We start from the raw sequence: 19,443 nt of genomic DNA, 5'->3' as shown, positions 1-19,443 counted from the left end.
ACCAAGGTATTGGCTGTCCCCTTTCAGCTTTGTGTCGTCAGAAATTAGTGCCTTGTCAGAAATGGTTGAACAGAACAGGACCAAGGACAGCGTACCACTCAACTCCCCAGGAATTGGCATTGATGGAAAAAAATCAATGTTTTTTTGAGAATTCTGTTTGAAAGCAACCCACTTGACTGGACTGTCATCTAATCTACTTCCTATCTTGTCCACATATAGATCATGGGAGATTTTGTTAAATACTTTACAGACAGCTAGATGTTCCACCTACAGCTGGCCTTGATGCTGAAGGAAAGAAATGAGTTTGGCCTGACTCATTCTTAGTGATCTTTCTACTAGCTTTCCTTCCCAAGACTCACTTTGTCCATTGAGTTAAAGAATGGTTCTTTAGAACCTACACACTGTAAAGCTAGAAGAGACCTTGGAGATGATTCAAGGTCTAATTCCCAATTTTGCTGATGAAGAAACCAGTGCCCAGAGTGCTTAACTGGCATTCCCAAAGTCACAGAGTTAACTAAAAGCAAGACCAAGGATTGGATCCTATGTCTATGGCTCCAAGTTCAATGCTCTTTCTTAGCAATATCTAGTCATGATGTCTTTCTCTAAGCATATGCACATGAGTACACACACACACACACACACAGGATTTGTTCTCCAATAGGGAGCTTTGGTTAACCTTGGGAATCCTCAAACTCCTTGGAGGAGACCACTGTCTCTGCACCTCATTTGAACCTGTGTGTGCCTACACATGGGGCTTGCCCCTTGTGTGGGCACGTAAGTGAGGCCATCTCTTCTGAGCAGCAGGTGGAGGTAGGGGCTTCCCTAGAGAACAGTGGGCCACCTGCCTCAAGGTCTGGGGGGGGGCAATTTAGGCTTCCTGCACATGGCAAGAGGAACAGAGCCCTAAACACACTGCCTCGGGGACTGGCATTGCAAAGGTGTGACCCCTGCCATGGAGAGGCTGGTTCCTGACAAACTGGGCGACAGGGAAGGGCAGAAGACAGCTCCATTTGGGAGAACTAGTGGCAAAAGAAATGTGCCTGCAGCAGAGGTGGGCCCAAGTGGGGAGATCCCTGGATAGCCCCCGAAGGCAAGGCCCCTTCTCCACCCTCCCCACCCCCCTTGGAGGCCCTGGGTACCTGTTTATTCTTTAGGTCAAGGGAGAGTTCGTAATCGGAGGCGTTAGGGGCGTGGGAGCAGAGCGCCGTCGCCAGGGCAGGCTGCTGCCGGCCGGGGGAGGCCACGCGGTGGGAGCCAGCCCTCGGGGAGGCACCCCCCGCCCCCGGCCGCTCCTCCTCCTCCTGCAGCTCCTGGGCTTGAGCCTTCAGGGCATGGGCACTGGGTCTGCCGGCTGCCACCGCCGCCGCTGCCACCACGGAGTCCTCCATGCCCCCACCGGCCTGGGCGCAGGAGCCATCGCTGTGAACAAAAGGCAACGGTGCTCGGTTGGGGGAGAGCGGGACAGGGTGCATGTGGGTGCGGGAGTGAGGAGAGAGACTGGGCACTCTGGCCTGGCCTTTGGGGCAATGATGGGCCTTTCTAGCAGTGGGGGCTTGTGGGGGTGCCTCCTGCCGTTGCCTCTAGGGGAGAGCTTCAGGCAAGGAGGAGAGCCTGCATTTGAGGAGGGTATCCCAGGCAGAGGGAAGAAGCAGTATGGCCGAGTGGGGAAGAGTAGAACGCCTGGGTTGGAATCTGGTCTCTGACTTATTAGCTGTGCGAACCTGAACAGGCTACTTCATTGTACCTCTGTTTCCCCATCTATAAAATGCGCACAATAATAGTACCTACCTCATAGGAACGTTGGAAGGCTTGAGTTAGTTAAAGTTCTTAAAACAGTGCCTGGCTCATGGTCCCTGCTATATACAAGTGTTAACGATCATCGTTATCAGTCATCAAGCTCCCTGACCAGTGGCTTAGGCAGCTGGAAAGAAGCTGATTTACACTGAACCAGCTCCACTTTTACACTGCCCCAGAGACTGTGGGGGAAGGAGTGATCCTTGCAGGCTTGGCTTGGGCATAAAGCCCCTCCAGGCTGGGTGGACGCCAGCTCTTTGGGGCTGGGGCTAGAGTTGTGAAGAGGAGGGTGCTTGCCCTGCAGGGTCTAGGGAAGCATCTGTTTTTGGCTCCTGGCCTCTCCTGGCCCCTCCTGCCCTCCCATGAAGCCACCAGCAGGCTGAGTCATTGCTGCTACCCACCTCCCTACTCTAGGAAAATACCTGCTGGCTGGAGCCCCCACACCCAGCCTGTCCTGGAGAATTAGTACACTCAGGTTTCTCCCCTCCCTGGCCAGTCTCCAAGTTCTGCCACTCCCTCAAGGCCAAGTGCGAAGCCACCTGTCCATGAAGCCTTTCCAAGTGACTCCAGCTGTAACTGCTTCATCTGCAAGCACACTAGGAACTGTGCTTAGAGAGTCCCTTCCTATCTCACAGGAGGAGAAGCATTGTGGCTACACCATGGGCTCATATCCAAGCTCTACCATGATGTGGCTTAGTTTAGTTGTTTTTTCTCTGAGCCCCTCTCTGGTTTTCTCATCTGATAGCGGAGGTACAAGTACCTATTTTATGAGGTTATGGTGAGGAGGAAAGGAGTCAGTATGTGTAAGCTGTTTAGCACACTGCCTAGCACAGAGTAGGTGCTCAGTAAGTGTTAATTCTTATTTTCCTCATCTATCCCACCCTGGAGGCCAGGGCCTATATTCTGTTTTATCCCTGCTCCCCACTTAATGCTGGGCAAATGGTGAGTGCTCAGTTAATACTTGATGATGGATGAATTGCAGGGAGTGCAAGGGCCATAGGGACGGCCCCTCCAGCAGACAGAGATAGAAGATCAGGACTGGAAGGGACCCTGAGGTCATCTACTCCAGCCCTCCAATCTCCCTTTTTTACAGATAAGGAGCAGGGGCTCAGAAGGTGGGGTGGCCCTGGTCAGAGAGCCAGACAACCTTAGGGCTTTCTTCTTCTAAGGCTTTGCCTCCATGTAAGGTGCCCCAAATCATGCCAGAGAAGAGATCTCTTCCTGTTGCTTCCACCCAACTTTGGAGCCCCTGGTACTAGAATAACCACGGATGGGTGAAGAATCCTTTCACTCCATCTCCATCTCTCCTCCCAGTACTCCTCAGCCTCATCAACTCCGTAAAGGAGAGCTCTTTGGCTGACCCTAGCAACAAGGAGCCTCAAATTCCCCCAAGGAAACCCTCTTTATGCATATTTCTTTGCTCCATCATTTCTTGTACGGCCATTAATCAAGTCGTATAGTTGAATGAGCTCTAGACATCTGATATGTCTTTTTCACCGATATCACCAAGAGGTTCTTTTTAAGACCTGACTTCAACTCTTGTCATAGGACTTACCTATTTTTTCCGCAGGGCCACAGAAATAGCCCTTCCCTTTCCTATCACAACCTGCCTCCAGGGGGCACCAGTCAGTCTCATTCATCTCTTATACAGACTGTCCTTGGTACTAATGCCCAAGCTTCTTCACCCCAAAAGGTTTTCCAGACTCTTTAGAGAACTGGTGGCTACTTGGGGCTACAAACACCTTTAAAAATAGCACTTTGTGGGCGCCTGGGTGGCTCAGTTGGTTAAGCGACTGCCTTCAGCTCAGGTCATGATCTTGGAGTCCCGGGATCGAGTCCCGCATCGGGCTCCCTGCTCGGCAGGGAGTCTGCTTCTCCCTCTGACCCTCCCCCCTCTCATGTGCTCTCTCTCATTCTCTCTCTTTCAAATAAATAAATAAAATCTTTAAAAAAAATGTTTAAAAAAAATAGCACTTTGCTTTCTTTTATTGCTGTAGTGTGCCTGAGAAGAGGTTTTGGGAGTTGATGCACCAGAATAGCAGTACTCAACTGATGATAATGGATGCAGGTAGATAAATACCCCGGCTTCCTCGTCCCTTGAGGAATAATCCAAGGCACATTCCACACCATCTCCCAAAGATGCCCAGCAGTCAAAGCAGTGAACTGATAATTAATGAACATGTATTGGCTTCCTTCTCTTCATCACCCACTCCTACATTGGCACTTCTTGGAGTCCCCTTGTCCCAAATAAACTACTTGTGTTAAACCAAAACAAATTTTAAAAATAGCCTTCTTTGTGGTCCACCCCTCTGGATATAGACAGACTCCAAGGCCTTCTCCTGAACTCATTCATAGGACCTAGGAATTAGAAGACCCCTTACTGTCATCTCCAGCACATACATACACATGCATGCATGAGTATACACACACACACACACACACTGTCATACAATGCTTCTAACTAGCTCTGTGGCCTTGGGTAATTTGTTCTTCCTTCTGAGTCAATTTCCTTACTTGCCATATGATGGGAGCTTACTTATCCCTAAGCTTAGAATTCTGGGAGCTTGGATTCCAGTGCCAAGGCCAGTCCACCAAAGCCCACCAGCCCCAAGGCTCCAGACTCTCTGGCTGATAGAACCAACTCTGGTTTTGCCCACCTCTATGCAAAGGGACTGAGAGACTGTGGCCCTCCCGAGTATATGATGAAAAGTATTAGAAAGGAGACCTTGTCCTTGCCTTCCCCCCTTAGACTTCTTCACAGACTTGTGTGGTACAAGGTGGCTATTGGAGACCCAGAGCTGCTGTCATCAATATGGCAAAGTTTAAAGTTATATAGTAGAGGGTAAAGAACATGGGCTTTGGTGTCAGGAAGTCCTGGGTTAGAATCCTGGTTCTGTTACTTACTATGTGACTTTGGACAAGTTACCTAACCTCTTTGTGGCTCTATTTCCACAAAATGGGCATCTTAATAACTCCTTTGCAAGGTTGCTGTGAGGACTAAATATAGCTTGCAAAGAATTTAGTACTCTGCCTGGCACAGAGTAGTCCTTGATAAGTGGTTTCCAGCAGAATACAGTGGCTGTATTCTGAGCTGGAAACCTACAGCATGGAGTCCCAAAGGAATCCCCAGAAAAACGGCATGGAGAATTCCTATGTGGCAGGGGTTCTCAACATTTAGCCTACCTCAACCTTCACAAAACCGAAACAGTAGGGTTTTTCCATCATATCTCATGGTCTTTCCCAGACCTCCAGACTAACTCTTAGGATCTTTAGGGAGAGAAGTGAAGGTGAATTGGCTCCCTGAGGCTTCCTCCCACCCTTGTTCTCCAGTCACTGGAGGAACAGCACAGTGAAGGGCTTTGGTCTTGGGGGTCAGCACATCATGGGATCCGTGACCTCTGAGGAATCCATACATATTTACCACCTACAGGCAGGCCCTTTGGCTGTACCAGCCACAATATGGGGCATGCACTAGGCCGACATTAGTCCAATGTTCCTTTTGTGCATTTGTCTTTTAGTCACTTAGGGAGCAATGGAGGCCCGAGTACTTAAAACCTCTATGTGATGGCTGAGCATCAAAAGACTGTTCCCAGCCTCTGTTTCCCTCTTTGTACCCCATCTATAAATAATGGTCCAAGGAAAGAGTTTAGAATATTCATCCTAGCTGTCATAGCTTGGAAGGACCATCTACTTCAACTTAGAGACCATCTACTTCAATCCTAGTCTCATATGGAACTGGAAGCCCCTTGTTCCAGTGCCCAGAACATCACTCTTCTCAAGACACAGGCTGTGACCCTTAAGTGTCCAGAGTTGGCTGGGCTGACCTTACATCATGAAGCTGCTGTCCCTGGTGGGTCAGATTTCAGGCAGCCTGGTACTTGGACAGGAATCACGTGAATGGGATTCACTCTGGGACCTGCATAGCTTCTTGTAAGGAGAAGGGAAGGAGAGAAGGGAGAGGGATCCCGGTGATCTTAGCTATCTTGGGTTCATTATTCAGCTGTGGGAGCAGATTCCTTGAATGACAGCCCACTAGCCTGGAGAAACTTAGGGTCACTGATGACATGAAGGAGATGCTAGTCACAAAAACCTTTCCTGGGTTGGGATGCCCATTCAAGAAGAAAAAGAATGTGGGTGATATCAAAACAAGAAGGTTCTGAGAAGGCTTTTGTTGTGCCCACATGACATTAGGCCAATACACACACAGAGACCCAGGCCAGCCACAGGGGTTATTCCACCCATGAGAACACAGGATATGAGCATGGCAAATGAAAGTCTTTGGAAAATAGGGGTATAAGTAGTGGCTCAGAGGAATACTACATGTGCCCAGACCAGAATGACCTGTGTGTTGGAACTGAACATCAAGTGAGAAGCTGACTTGTGCTCAGAGGGACGATAGGGGCCTGTGGAGCATGGCGTATATATGACTCCCTTGGTGTTCCAGTAACCACTCCCTCCTGTCTATCATCCCTGCTATCAGAATTGACTTCCTAAAATGTAGATACTTTAATATCAATCCTTTGCCCAAAACGCATCGGTGACTTCCCAATACTCTTGAGATAAAGTCCACCGGTGTGGACTCAGGAGCACTGGTGATCTCACCCCAACATTCCCTTCCAGCCACATTTCCACCAAGTGACCCACCCACTGCGGGCACACTGGAACTCTCCCCAAATCTACCTTGCGCTCTCAGACCACCATGCCTCTCACGTGACCTCCTTCTGCTTTGCAATGCCTTCTCCTCTTCATGCTCCTACTCTCCCACCCCTCCTTTCTCTGCCTCGTCAGCTCTTTCAGGGCTCACTCATTGCCCCTGGGAAGAGTCAGTCCCACCCTCCAATGGCACTTGCCTCTATTTCAGCAATGACCACTTTGTGTTCCAATTATTCATTGATGTGTCTCTCTCCACTAGACTATGCCACGTACACCTTTTATCACCAGTGCTTATCACAGTGGGCTGGCTTATAAGACGTGTTTAATAATGTTAAATGAAAAGATAGATGGCTAGATGAGTGGATGGATGGGCATCATTTAATCTCTCCTACTTTCCCAAGGGCAGAGGTACTGAGGGGGGCTCAGTGATGCACCGCCCAGACCCTCCTTCAAGAAATGACTTGTTGCCCTGCTCTGGCAGTGCTGTTGAAGACTGTCCTCTGCCGTTAGCCCCATCAGTCCCATCAGGAATGGTTTCAGCTGCGGAGAGCTCCTTGGCCCAAAGTCACGTCATTCCCGGGGCTATCCAAATCCAGTCACTAATTGAGGTGGGGATATAAAGGTTCATCCATTTTTACCCAACGTGGGGCAAGTTTGATAGGTCATTCTCACAAGAGCCCACCTGGGATTGGCTGAGGCTTCTGTTGGACCTCCATCACTTGGACTTCTCCCTTTGCCCCATGCTGTGTTCCTGCCTTCCCTCCCATGAGTGATGATCCCAAGCACATCCTCTAGTAAACACTTAGCACCCTCAACTCAGACTCTGCTTCCCAGAGAACCCAATCAGTGACAGGTAACCAGCTTTCCTTGTTTCTTCCTTTTTCTCTCAACAGCCGAATAACCAGGGTCTGCCTGCCCGCCGTCCTGTAGAACCTTTCCTGGTTCCCAACGCCTTTGAAAAAACTCTCTTCCCAGGGAGTGCATGCATGCCAAATTTTACCTCCACATCCAGAGGCTTTATAGACCCCATAGACCCAGGCTCAAAACGCTCTTCTGGAGGGAAGATCATGGCTCATCTTCCATATGCTGAGGACTGTGCCAAGGGCTATAGGCAGCTCTGGTCACACAGAGAGAGTGTTTGGGTACCACCCGCCACAGAGCTTTCAGACACTGCTTATTGTTATCCTAACGTGGATGACATCCTCCTTCACAGGTAAGACAGCTGGAGTGGAGTGAAGCCCCTGGTTCTGCAATGTACTAGTTGGCTGACTTGGGCAAGATGCCTAACTTTGCTGCACCTCAGTTCGCTTAAGAGAGTGAGAAAGAGAAAATGAGCTCATAGATGGGTATGCTGACCACAACGGGAAATACAGCCTTTCTATGAGGACAGAGCACGAAGAAGGGCAAGGGACCCCGGTGTTTGTGCTCACATAGCCCCTGCCAGGGAGCTGACTTGGGTCAGCGAGTGTCCTCCCTGGTGCCCAGGTGAGGCCATGTTGTCCACTGCCAGGGGTTGGAGGGACAGGATTGCCGGGAGAGGGCACCTTGGCCCACGCTGCCCTACCAGCGGCTGGCTTGGGTGGTGGCCCTTGGCAAGAAGGTGGAGAAAGGAATGAGGAGGCCCCCGCAGGCCCAGCCCATGAGGGGCTTGCTGGTGTTGAGGGTGGGGGCCGCTGGGGGAGGCTGTTTCCCCTTCTGTGCAACAGCTAGAGCAGTTAGACGGCTTGCTAGGAGGGTTTGGAAGGCTGAAGAACTCCTCGGTCGAGAAGAAACCCCAGAAGGCCTGACCTATTGCACTACATCAGCCCAAACTCTGCCTGCCTTTCTTAAAGTGCTTCTGGGACAGAGAAACTAGCATTTTGCAGACAAAAGCTAACAACACGTCTCGCATCTGAAGATTTTTCAGCCGTTACTAAAACACTTCTTTTTCTGCCATGTTTGAATCAATAAGGTGGTGGTAAGATGGTCAGAAGAAAGGCACTGAGCAAGGGAAGCCGAGTGCCGTCCGGGTCCCGTGTCACTGGGGAAAGCTGAGGTGAGCAGAGGGCTGGTGCTGCAAACAAAGTCGCTCTGTGCTGATTCTAAGGGCAAGCTAGAAAACGTTACTCAAGGTGGTGGCAAGGGCACTAGGCTGGGAGTCAGGGTCCAATCTCGCCTCTGCCCGCAGCACTTGGTATAACCACAGGCCCACCACCTCTCTCTGGACCTCTGTATCCTTTCATGAAATGGACAATTTGAGCAAGCTGCTTTGACATCTGGAAGGAAGGAGAGGCTCAGCTTTCTCCACGTCCCCTTCCCTCTCCGTGGGCCCCAGGCCCACACTGCAGCATCCCTGCTCAGTGGCAGGGCTCTGGTTCCCCTGCCCTCAACACCCAAGGACACAGCAGAAGCCTCCCCTTGCTTCCCTAACGTCATCGATTCCATGGCAGCAGCTGTCCCAGCCCATGGGTCCTTGACCTCCATTATCCAAGCTGGAAGCCAGGTCTCAGAATAGAGAGCCCTGGAGCAGGGCAGCTGTGGCTTTCTGGGCTCCTTCCCTTGCAGAAGCTGCCCTGACTTCATTGGCTGTGGCAGATGCTTCTCCCTCCCCTCTCCCAAGGGCCCTGAGAGAGTAAGTGATTCTCTCTCTTGTTGGCTCCTCGAAGACGCCAAGCTTTGGTCTCACAGCTGTTCCCAAAAGGTGTTGGCTGGTTTGGTTTGCCCGTAGGGGTTTCCTGTCAAAGGAACCGCAGTCCTTCCCTGGACTCGCACCTGCCCCATATCCAGGCCCACAATAGCATGGCGCTCACGCAAGGTTGGTCACAGGAGCAGCTCCGCAGACTAGCCCCAGACGTCCACTGTGGAAACCTCCCCTGCTCAGCCCGCTCCATGGCGGCACGTCAGAGCCCGCGGTCCTCCAGGGAAGCCTCACCTAGAAGTTTCCTCAGGGCACCTCCCTCACAGGCTCCCAAGCTGGCCACACTGACTAATGCCATCTTAGTGCCACTGGAATCCTAATAGTCTTGAGCATTTTATTTTCTCACAAATAGACGTGGATGTGGTAGCAACATCAAGCTCTAAGGACATCCTCCCCGCTCCCTGTCCCTTCCCCAAGACACAGCACACAATTCCACAAATGCATGTTTCTCGTAGCCGAAGCACAGAGAACACGTGGGGCACCTAAATGCACTTGGGATTTCCTCACCTTTTATGTGTGCTTGCATTATTACCCCTAAGAGGAGACTTTTCCCACGAGGCCTGACGTCCTCATGGTGCCCAGCCCTGCACTGAAGCTCCCACTGCCTTTAAAACCGTCTCTGAACACACGCCTAAAGTCATCGCAAAGCTGGTGCAGACGACGCTTGATATTTACAGCCTCATAAAACTCTGGGTTTTATTTAATTTGTTCTTTTATTGTGAGCCATTTTATATATGCAAATGTGAGGAACATATATGTAAGGTATACAGAAAAATATTCACTTGTGCCCAGCTTGAGAAATGGCACATAAGAAGCCTTCGTCCCCCACGTATTCCTCCTGCTCTCCTCAAAGGAATCTTTGTCCTGAATTTGTGTTTGTCATTCCTTAGGTTTTCCTTAGGGGCAAATCTCTTCCTTGTCTTTACATAAGCAGCGGTGGCTGCTTGGCAGGAGCACCGGGTCTGCAGAGTGTGCTCATGGGGAAGGCTCAGGAACATTCAAGATCTTGTGGACTCCAAGCAGGTCAGGAAGCCCCTCCAGGGGCGATGGCCCACAACTCCATTCTGGCAGGACAGAAATAATGGCAGGGAGCTGGGAGCTGGGTTGTACCCATTATCTCGGCAAGGAAGACGTTCAGGAAGGAAAACGGACTTGTTCTTTAAGGAACCCCGCCGCCCCCCGGCCCTCTGTGGTCCGGGGATGTAATCATCTCTGAATGGACCGTGGTGACGGTCGGGAGCCACATAGGCGAGGCTGGGAGAAGCATACTCAGGAAAGGCATCAGCCCACGAGCTGGCTGGGAGCCAGGTCCGGAGTATGAGTGCCTTTGGGGTCTCTGCGAGCGGGGGGGCACATGAGGCTGCAGGTAGTGTCGGCCAGCGCATCCTTTGGGGCCTCAACGCAGAAGGTACAGGGGTGGACTCAGTGCCAGACTGCCTGGGCTTGAAAGTTGGCTCTGCCTTGACTTGCTGTGTGGCCTTGGGCACGTTGCTTCACCTCTCTGGGCCCCATTTTCTTCTCTGTGAGAGAATTAAGGTAGGAATTTGTGTACAATGCTCAGTAAGCCCTATATAAAGGAGAAACTTTTTCCTTTTTTAGGATTTCCCACATGCTATTTTGTTCAAATAAAAAAGAAAGCACCATCCGGTTTCCTTATAATATTACAAAAGAATATGAAAAAGTAGGAAGGATATGACTTCAGAATAAAGAACTGTCCTTGAACTTGAACTATCTCATTCCTTTGTTCTTGTGCTAGAGGTCTTGAAATGGAGAAGTATTGTTCTTTTCCGTATGGTATAATTTCTGAAGCTCTGAGTTAGAGATCATGTCAAGAGAAGCTTACCAGAGGTATAAGGGCGGGGAGGCAGCAGAATGTAATGAGTATGAGATTGAGAACCAGACAGACTGACCATGGTTTAAAATCCAGCTCCTCTCTTGCTGCGCAGCATGGCCTAGTGCCTTGACTTCTCCAAGCCCATTTGCTCAGGTGTGAGGTTGTATTCTCATGGCTATAAAGCCCCTTTATTCTCTCCTCCTCCTGTCCCACCCAGATCAGCCCTGCCTCACCCCAGCAGAGCGGATGTTTCTTCGGTCTTGAGCCATTTCCAGGGAAAGATATTCTCCGGGCTCCTCACAGGCTCAGTTTTGCCACATGCCAGGGGAAAGTTCTCTGGTGGCAGTCAGGCATGTGCTTGCCAAAAATAGGAGTCTTAGGACACGAGAGATGGAAATGGCCAAATGGCCAGTGGTGTGACACTGCTCTGGGTATCTATCAAGTTGCTATGGAACAAGATTATTTACTTATTTCCCTACAGTCACCTTCCTTATCTTTTGCCTTGAAGTTCTTCCTAATGTCTAGCTTCAATCTTTCTTGGTCCAGTAGAAACCGCTCACAAGTGTACAGTCTCAGAATGGCCGTGCCACTTTCCACATGCCTGTGGGTTTCACACGTCATCTCCAAAAGTGTTTAGGATGAAAAGACGATGCAGGGCACACTAGCTTTGGGAAGAAGCCTTGGAGATCCTAGCTTGAGGGGGCCACCCACCCCTCCAGGCAGGGCAGGGGTCAGTGCCAGGCCAGAAACCTTTCCCGGAAAGGGTTCAACTGTTTCCTCCTCTTGGGAGAGCAGGCAGTCAAACTGTCAGCTGGCAAGAATTTTCTGATAAAATGCCTCTGCTTTTAATCTCATCTTAGCCTGCACTGTGACAGCTGGTGCTGGGTTAAATCATTTCCTCTCTTGCCCTGATATCTAGAAAATCTCCTCCCCGGGCCTGTTGGCCCTGCTGGATTGGCATTCATCTGGGCCTCTAGCTTCTTTGATCTTTTCCCCAAATTGGTCCCTTAGTTTTCAGAGTCTCTCTCTCTCACAGATATTGCGCTCTTTCTAGCCAACACTCCATGTGTCCTAGCCTAGGCTTGAATAGAACCATCTGAAAGACTGCCTCCTTCTCCACGCCCATCACCTGCCATCCAGAGGAGAGACTACACCTTCTCTCTGAAGGGCATGGCTCAATGACCCTGAACAACATCCAAGGTAGTGTGTCCCCTCCTACACTGTCTAGAAGGGAATCCCCAAAAATCATCTGGTGCTCATCCCTCTGCCCTTGGAGAAGAAGAGAGACTCTCATATTTTGAAGTTCCTTATTAATTGGTAATCATGAGTAGTATCCTATTCACCAGTATCATTTCTCATTCATAAATTCATACTACTGTATCAGTCTCTTATAAATTTGTTTCTGGTGAGTCCGTTCCCCTGAAATCCGAGGACCTCAGGGTAGCCTAATCGCTCCTCCAAACCTGCCAACCTGCAGCCTCGGTTAGAACCCGGGAACCACACCGAGATGCCGCCAGTCCGTGTGGGTGGCCGAGGCAGCCCATTCAAACAGTGACAAGCAGGAAGCAGGGCTTAATGTCACCGCTCACTGCAGCCCCTCTCTTTATACGGGCTTGTCTTGATCTCTGCCGGCTTCTACCTTCCTACCGAGGCTTCTCATTTCTTATTTATGCTCGCACTAATTTGGATGTTGCTGTTCCCATCTGCTTCTTGGGTCCGCTCTCCCCCGCCCCCTTTTGCTTTGTAAATGCTCCCGGGGGCTCCGTGTGTATGCCTACGCCGTCCCCGGCAGGGACAGAGTATCTTCTTATAAAATCTCTGCTGCAGGGGCCTTAGGGATTAGACAGTTCACCCCCTCATGTGGTAGCTAAGGAAACTGAGGCATAGAGACGTCTGGGGGTGGACAGCACCAGCTCTTCAGGAAGCCTGAGTTCTAGAGCCTGTTCTGCAGCTGCGAGACCTTGGGCCTCGGGTCCTCTGTCTTCTATCTGTGTGATAACGGGTGGAGCATCTCTGGGGGCTCTTCCAGCCCCACATCCTGTGGTTCGAAATCAACAGCCCCTTTCTTTTTGCTCCTGCTGGCACGTCTCCCTGATAGAGACAGTAACAGGCCAGTTCTCCTTCACAGACGGCTGTCTTTCCTGTTTTTCTGTTTTGCTTTTTTTGGGGGAGGGTTCGTCGTCACAAAAGAAATCTCCGAAGATCTCTTTTCTCAAGCCATTCCAAGGCCTCTGTCAAAGGCATTAAAGTCGTTAAGGATGTCTGATGTGATTAAATCGCTCCTGCTGCAGAGTAAGATGTTTTCCTCTCTTTTGGTGTGATGAAACAGACTTAAAACTCTTTCTGTCATAGATTAGAAATGCTTACTGAAATTATAATTATTTTTATGGTCAAGTTATTGGTTGAAAGATAAATAAATGGGGAAAGCTGACCTTTCTGAGGAGAGAATGGAACAAAACCAAAAAGTGTAAGAGATAGTGAAGTTAGAAAAATCTCTAGGCCTGCAAAGAGAGGTTATTCTTTCTGGGAATGAAAAAGGAATATCCAAAAGACTCAAAAGAGAAGTTTCTGGTAAGCAAAAAAAGAATCTGTTTCCCCAAATTGGACAAAACTCTGCATTAATGAGCACCAACTGAGCAGAGATGGTTAGCCATTCCTTGTGGTAGCTTTCATTTTGTTGTTCTGGGAGTATTACCTGTAGTTATGTTTATTTCTTTAAATAATAACGCCTACAGCTTTTCTTCCCCCCTTAAAATACTCTCTCGGTCATTTCTGTCTTCAGTTCGGTGGCTCTGACGTGTTTACCTCCTGCGGCCTGGACTGCTCAAACAGCCTGGGTTGGAGGATGGAAAGGCCAGCCTTCGTGGTCCCTGAACTACAAACCAGGCTCTCTGCAAGGAGCCCACTTGGAGCAGTGCCCTGGGGAAGTGGGAGCCAGCTCTTCACTCCCCCACCACACTTTTGCTTCCCATGCTTGAAAACGCCTCCCTTCTTTTGTCCTCTGACTCTGGTGGCAGACGTCGTCATGGATGCTTGGTTCACATCCTGGTTCCGCCCTTCACCCGGTATACGGCCCTTGGACTAGTCATTCATCATCTCCAACCTTCACTTTGTCTGTAAACCTGGGACTAATAACATTTTATGAACTTTCAGTGGGAATTAAATGAGATAATATCTGCCTAGCACACAGCAAGTGTTCAATACCTCACAGCCAGGGTTCTCTTTTCCTCTCTCGTGGGTTAGGGACACAAAATAGGAATAGAGTGAGGAGGAATTCTCTAAACATCTCTAACCACACTGCTGACAAAAAGTTGTCTGTCTTAACTCACAGCTCTTGGAAGGTGGACCCAAGCCTGGCCTCACACTCCACAGCCCCAGCGCAGGCCTGTGGATGGGGAAGTTTCCTAAGTACCCTCTGGTGACAACCTAGGTCTCAGAGAGTGGTCTTAGAGAGTGACCAGGAGGGAAAAGCACATAAGAAAATTGGCCTGGACAAATACTTGACTCCAAACACGAGTTTCACGTCGTAGCTGAGGAAAACTCTCTGAACAGAAGGTCGAAAATCATGACAAGACAAAGCTTCCCTAAAACTCTCTGGAATTGGGGGTTGGGGGAGGACATCCCCTACCAAGCTATCAAAGTATTTTGACATCTATTTTGTCTTTTGTGCCTCTGGCAGGGAAGATGCGGATGGGACAACAAGCACAGACATGTGAAGAGACAGGCCATGTGGTTCATCAGGGGACAGATTTCTCTAACTCCAGGACTGAATTCTTCTGCTATTTTCATTGTGCTTATGCTCAGGTATAAAGCACGGCCAAGGGGGATTCTGCTGGAACTATACAGAAATCCTCAGGAGACTGGTGAGCAAACCTAACCTGCTCAAAAAGCCCAAACAAGAAGGAGCAGCCCCCTTACCCGCCACCCCCCACCCCCTCCACTACCCCCCCACCCCACCCCGCTGCTCAGCACTTCCTACCGGGTTCGCTGTGTCCCGGGCCAGACTGAGGTCCTCAATTGCCAGGAATCCTACCTGGACCCCACAGTTGGCAGCTTCTCCATTCCAGGGCAAGGCATCACGGAAACTGTCACGGCACTGCGTTAGGTCACATGATCCCGACCCTTGCCATGGCCTTCGGGGACTAACCACTGGACGCCGAAGGAGACCAGACAACTTCCCCTTGGCCTTGCCTACTGCCCCACTGCCTTCCCCGTGCGTCGAGGCAGAGACCCCAGAGATCCCCACCCCTCCTCGGGCCTACGAGGGAAGCCGCGTGTTCTCTGTGCTTCTCCAGAAAAGCAGCCCCAGAACGAGCTCTACCCCTCCACTGCGGGTGGGGCAGGCTCCCCAGGCAGCCTCAGAGCCTGGGAGGTGACTGATGGAGCAGGCTCATGATGCTGAGGCTCCCTAGCCCAGCTGTTTGAAGACTGAGCTGTATCGATTGGGAATTTAATTGCTCCGTAATCGCTGAGTAGACACTGGCTGGTCCATTGATCACGCCCCAGGCCAGCTGGGGAGAGCCAAAAGGCGGGACAGAGGCGCCAGCAATGCTAAAGAAGGGTTCTCTCTGACAGCATCCTCCGAAGGAAATCCCTTCCTCAAGGGTGGCATGGAGTGCAGCCTCCAGCAGAGCCCACGGCCGGCCACCGGCACACACCGGCTGGGCTGGGTGGTAGGTGCAGACCGGGCCCCAGGACAGGGTAGGGGCACAGGACGGGCTGCTCTGGGTGGGTGCTCTCCTGGAACGCAGTATACTAAGTGGCAAGTGCAGGCTACAAAATCTTTTTTTTTTTTTTTTAATGAGGGAAAATGTAAAATCCTTGCCTAGGAAAATAAAACCCTGGAAGGTTGCACCCTAATATATCGACAGTGGTTAATTCTATATAACTGGATTCAATTATTTTCTTCTTTACATTTCTGTATTTTCCACATTTCCAACGACTAGCAAGTATAACTTATAATCAGAGGAAATAGATGTTATTTAAGATCAAAAGAATTGCCTGGAAGGATTTCTCCTGTGCTCTTCAAAAAAGAAAAGAAAAAAAATCCTAGCAGCAGCTCAGTGGAAAAAGGTTGCATTTTGGAGTTATATTTGAGTTCACCTTCCACCTCCAGAACTGATTAGCGTGGTCCCTCTATCAAGACACGGGACTTCTCTCCATCCCAGATCTACAAATGGGAATAATAGCTCTCTCACCGAATTGAGATAAAATACTGAGAGGGCTTAGTGCAACATCTCTGGAATGTTCAATAAATATTACGTTCAAGAAGTATTAGTGTCTCTCCCATCCTGGAGTAAGGGGTACGTGAAGAGGAAGGACCAAACACCAGGGGTGAGTCAGTTGAGTCTGCTTTGGCCTCTCCAGATCCCCCATTCCTCCCCAGGGCTGGGGGTTGTTCTGTTTCCTCCCTAGGCCTCCCCTTCCTGAGCCCCCACGCCCACCCCAACGAGCCTCCTTTCATGACTCTAATAGAAGCCAATCTTCCTCAACTTGGCCCCGTTGCCACCCACAGAGACAAATGGCCTGCCGTTCTGCTGGATGCTGGGAGGTGGCTGGCCAGTTGCAGGGTCATTGTTCCAAGTGTCACTGAGAGCCTGAGAGGGAGGAGAGCCACGGGATTGAAAGTAGGGCTGCAATTATGAGCCTATTCAGTTCCCTAGAATAAAGCCCTTGTCATTAGCTAGCAGCAGGAGGAGGTAGCGAAGGGGGAAGAAAGAGCCTGGTACGCACTTGCTGCCCTGGTTGGCTGCTCAGGGCTGCACACCCCCCCCCCCCCCCAGCTCTCACCTGAGGGCCTCATTACCCTGGGAAGCGTAGGCGGTTTGCCCGCAGGTTTGCGAGCCTAGGCACCTTGTCGGGTGGTCCAGCCTCAGAGGCCTCTCCAGCCCCACGACTGCTCCAGTGCACCCCAGTCCCTGAGGCCCACCCCTTGGCCTCCTTTCTTACAGATACCCAGCTCCCAGACTTGCTGCACTTTCGGTCTTCCCACTTCTTGGAGCATCGCTCCCTGGCAGGCTCCAGGTCCCAAGCGTTTCTCCTGACCCCATCCCCCAAAGGCTGCGCTATCCGTGGGCGAGCAGGCTGTCCCAGCAACACCCCCTCCCCCAGGGCTTGAGCTTGGCTGCCTCTTGGGAGGGCTGAGGATTTCTCCCGGCCAGGTCTCTCCCCTGGGCTGAGAGTTTGCCTCGGGCTCTGGCAGCTCCTCCCCACAGGTCTGACAGATGGGGCTGTGGGTGACCAGCTGATAAAGACCAGCGGCCATGCAGCCCCCAGAGGATGAGTCCAGCGGCTTAAGGAAGGGATTCCTGCTCAGCCCCACAGCTCGGGGTTTGGCAGGGAAGGGACAGACACCCCAAACTTGGACATTTTTGGAGGGAGTCGGCTCTGAGGTCACATGCCAAAGGCCCCAGTGATCCTAAGACCTGATTGATTGGTTTAGCTTTCTTATTGGGGTCTCCTGTAGAGACGAATGGACTTATCCTCAGAGAACTCAGAGGAGGCTGATTGGGCTGGAGCCTGGCTTGTCTCAGAGCCCTGCAGCCCAGCCCAGGATCTCCCAGGGTGGCCCAGGGGACTTTGTGACCCACCCACCCTGCGCTAGCCCTCAGCCCAGTCTCTGACCTTGGCACATTCTCAGAGAGATATTCACAGGGAGGTCTGGGCTACCCCCTGTAGAGGTGGGACACCTGGTTAAAGGAAAGTGATAAGGGGCTGTGAAGGAGTCAAGGATAGGGCTGGGAGCAGGGATGTCAGGGGTCTCATGGAAGAAAACTTTCTCAGCATGGAATTCCCCCAGGAAGCCAAGAACAGACAGACTTGACTGACATATACACTGTTGGACTGTCAGAAAACATCCAGAAGGCCTCCTCCCAGAGAAGCCGAGAAACGGACATCAGAGACACAGACAGACAGAAATACACTCTAGGAAACTACAAACCAAACAGACAGGACAACTTGGAATACCTGGGAACAGAGGCTGCTTCAGCTGCTGAAGGTCTGGACCAACTGGGGGCATGTCTCCCTGCCCCACCCAGAGGGGAGGGCTGAGGTGGGCAGTGTTCACAGACCCTCCATGATCGAATGTTCTCCCACCCTCCTTCCCAGAGCACCTCCGCCCCAACCTCGGCACCTGTCCCTCCAAGGGGAAACTAAGAGAGTAGATTTCCTACCTTCCTGCCCCAAAGCTTGGAAAAGAAGCCCATTCCCTTGGCGCCCCAGCTCCCATGAGGGGGGAGCACCCCTCCCACACCGGCCCCCTCTCCCACATGGCACAGCAGCTCCTCCCACCCCTTCCCACCAGAATCCAGAGCCTCAGGGTGGACCCAGCAGGCAGAGGAGTGTGGGCACGTGAAGGAATGGGAAGGATGAGAGTGAGAGGATGAGCGTGGAAAACCCTAGGGAGGATTTCTGTTGCCGGCGCCCCCCCAGGACTGAGTTTGAGGGCACCCCGCAATCTGTCTTCACTGATGCCTGGTGCTTGGGTGGTGGTAATTAAACGTTCCCTGAATTGAGCTAGATTGATGGGGTGGGAGGCAGACTAGACAGCTTTCCTCTCTTCTCCCTGCCCTGCGAAGGAGGACATGTTGAAGAAGACGACTCCGCTGTGTATCTTAACAGTGACAGCTCATGAGGAGGGGCCAAGGCCCTCAGTCTCCTTCTTTGCAGACCACCCCGATGCCACTCCACTCTCTGTCCTCTTTCTTTTCCTCTCCCCCGTCTCATTCTCCCCTTTCTTTCTCCTTCCAGTCGGTTTCCGGGCAAGCTATCATCCATTTGGGGGCATCACAGTGCCCCACTAGATGGGGAGTTCCTCCAGAATTCAAGTGGCCTTTCTCATGCTTCTGTCCCTGGCACAGAACTTGGCCCCCAGGCCACCCAGGGCGCCGGCACAGTGCTCACTCAGTTCTTCCCTTTGCCTTCCATCCTCTAACCTGGTCAGCCTTAGGGAACAACCAAGCCTCCCTCGGTCCTGGATTGAAGGATCCTGAAGGTGTGCCCCTGGTTTTGGCTTAACTCCTCGAGTTCCCTTCTCGGAGTCCTGCCTCCTCCCTGATCCTGATTTCCCAGTAGTAACACCTTTCAGGGGTGGCTTTATGTCAATAGCTACCATTCTGATTACTATCTAGTTCCTTTCCAAGGAACAAAGGAGGAAAGATCATGGCATCTTTGAGTCTTAAACCTGGAAATTCTGAGCAATAGGAGTCACATGCTCAGGGTGAGTCTGGGTACTGGTACTTTCTGGCTGTGTGATTGCGGGCAAGGCCCTTGAGTACTCCGAAACTCCCCTTGCTCTTACATGAGACAGGGATGAGAAAACCTGCCTGGTCTAACCTCACTGAGCAGCTGAGAGACTCAATGAGATAAAATGTCAACGTTACTTTCCAGATAGATCACCCTCTTGATTATACAGATGGGGAAACTGAGGCCCAGGGGAGCTAAGCAACTTGCTCAAATGAGTCCCAACAACAGGAGACTGTAGATG

At 51.1% G+C, this 19,443-nt stretch overlaps 1 protein-coding gene across 1 annotated transcript in view; it reads right to left on the bottom strand.

Moving 5' to 3' along the window:
- Window positions 1–19,443, bottom strand: part of IQSEC3 (IQ motif and Sec7 domain ArfGEF 3) — a 103,101-nt gene that overhangs the window by 48,424 nt on the left and 35,234 nt on the right. Inside the window, exon 3 of the mRNA XM_045871207.2 lies at window positions 1,140–1,419. Coding sequence (XP_045727163.1) covers window positions 1,140–1,419 — 280 coding nt within the window. The remainder of the gene's footprint in view (window positions 1–1,139; window positions 1,420–19,443) is intronic.

The sequence above is a fragment of the Mirounga angustirostris genome, unplaced genomic scaffold (assembly GCF_029215605.1).
Source record: "Mirounga angustirostris isolate CCGP_5_RB_7025 unplaced genomic scaffold, mMirAng1.0.hap1 SCAF_5, whole genome shotgun sequence".
NCBI lineage: Eukaryota > Metazoa > Chordata > Mammalia > Carnivora > Phocidae > Mirounga > Mirounga angustirostris.
Note: the sequence above shows the minus strand (reverse complement) of the source record. Positions and strands in the feature narration are given on the sequence as shown.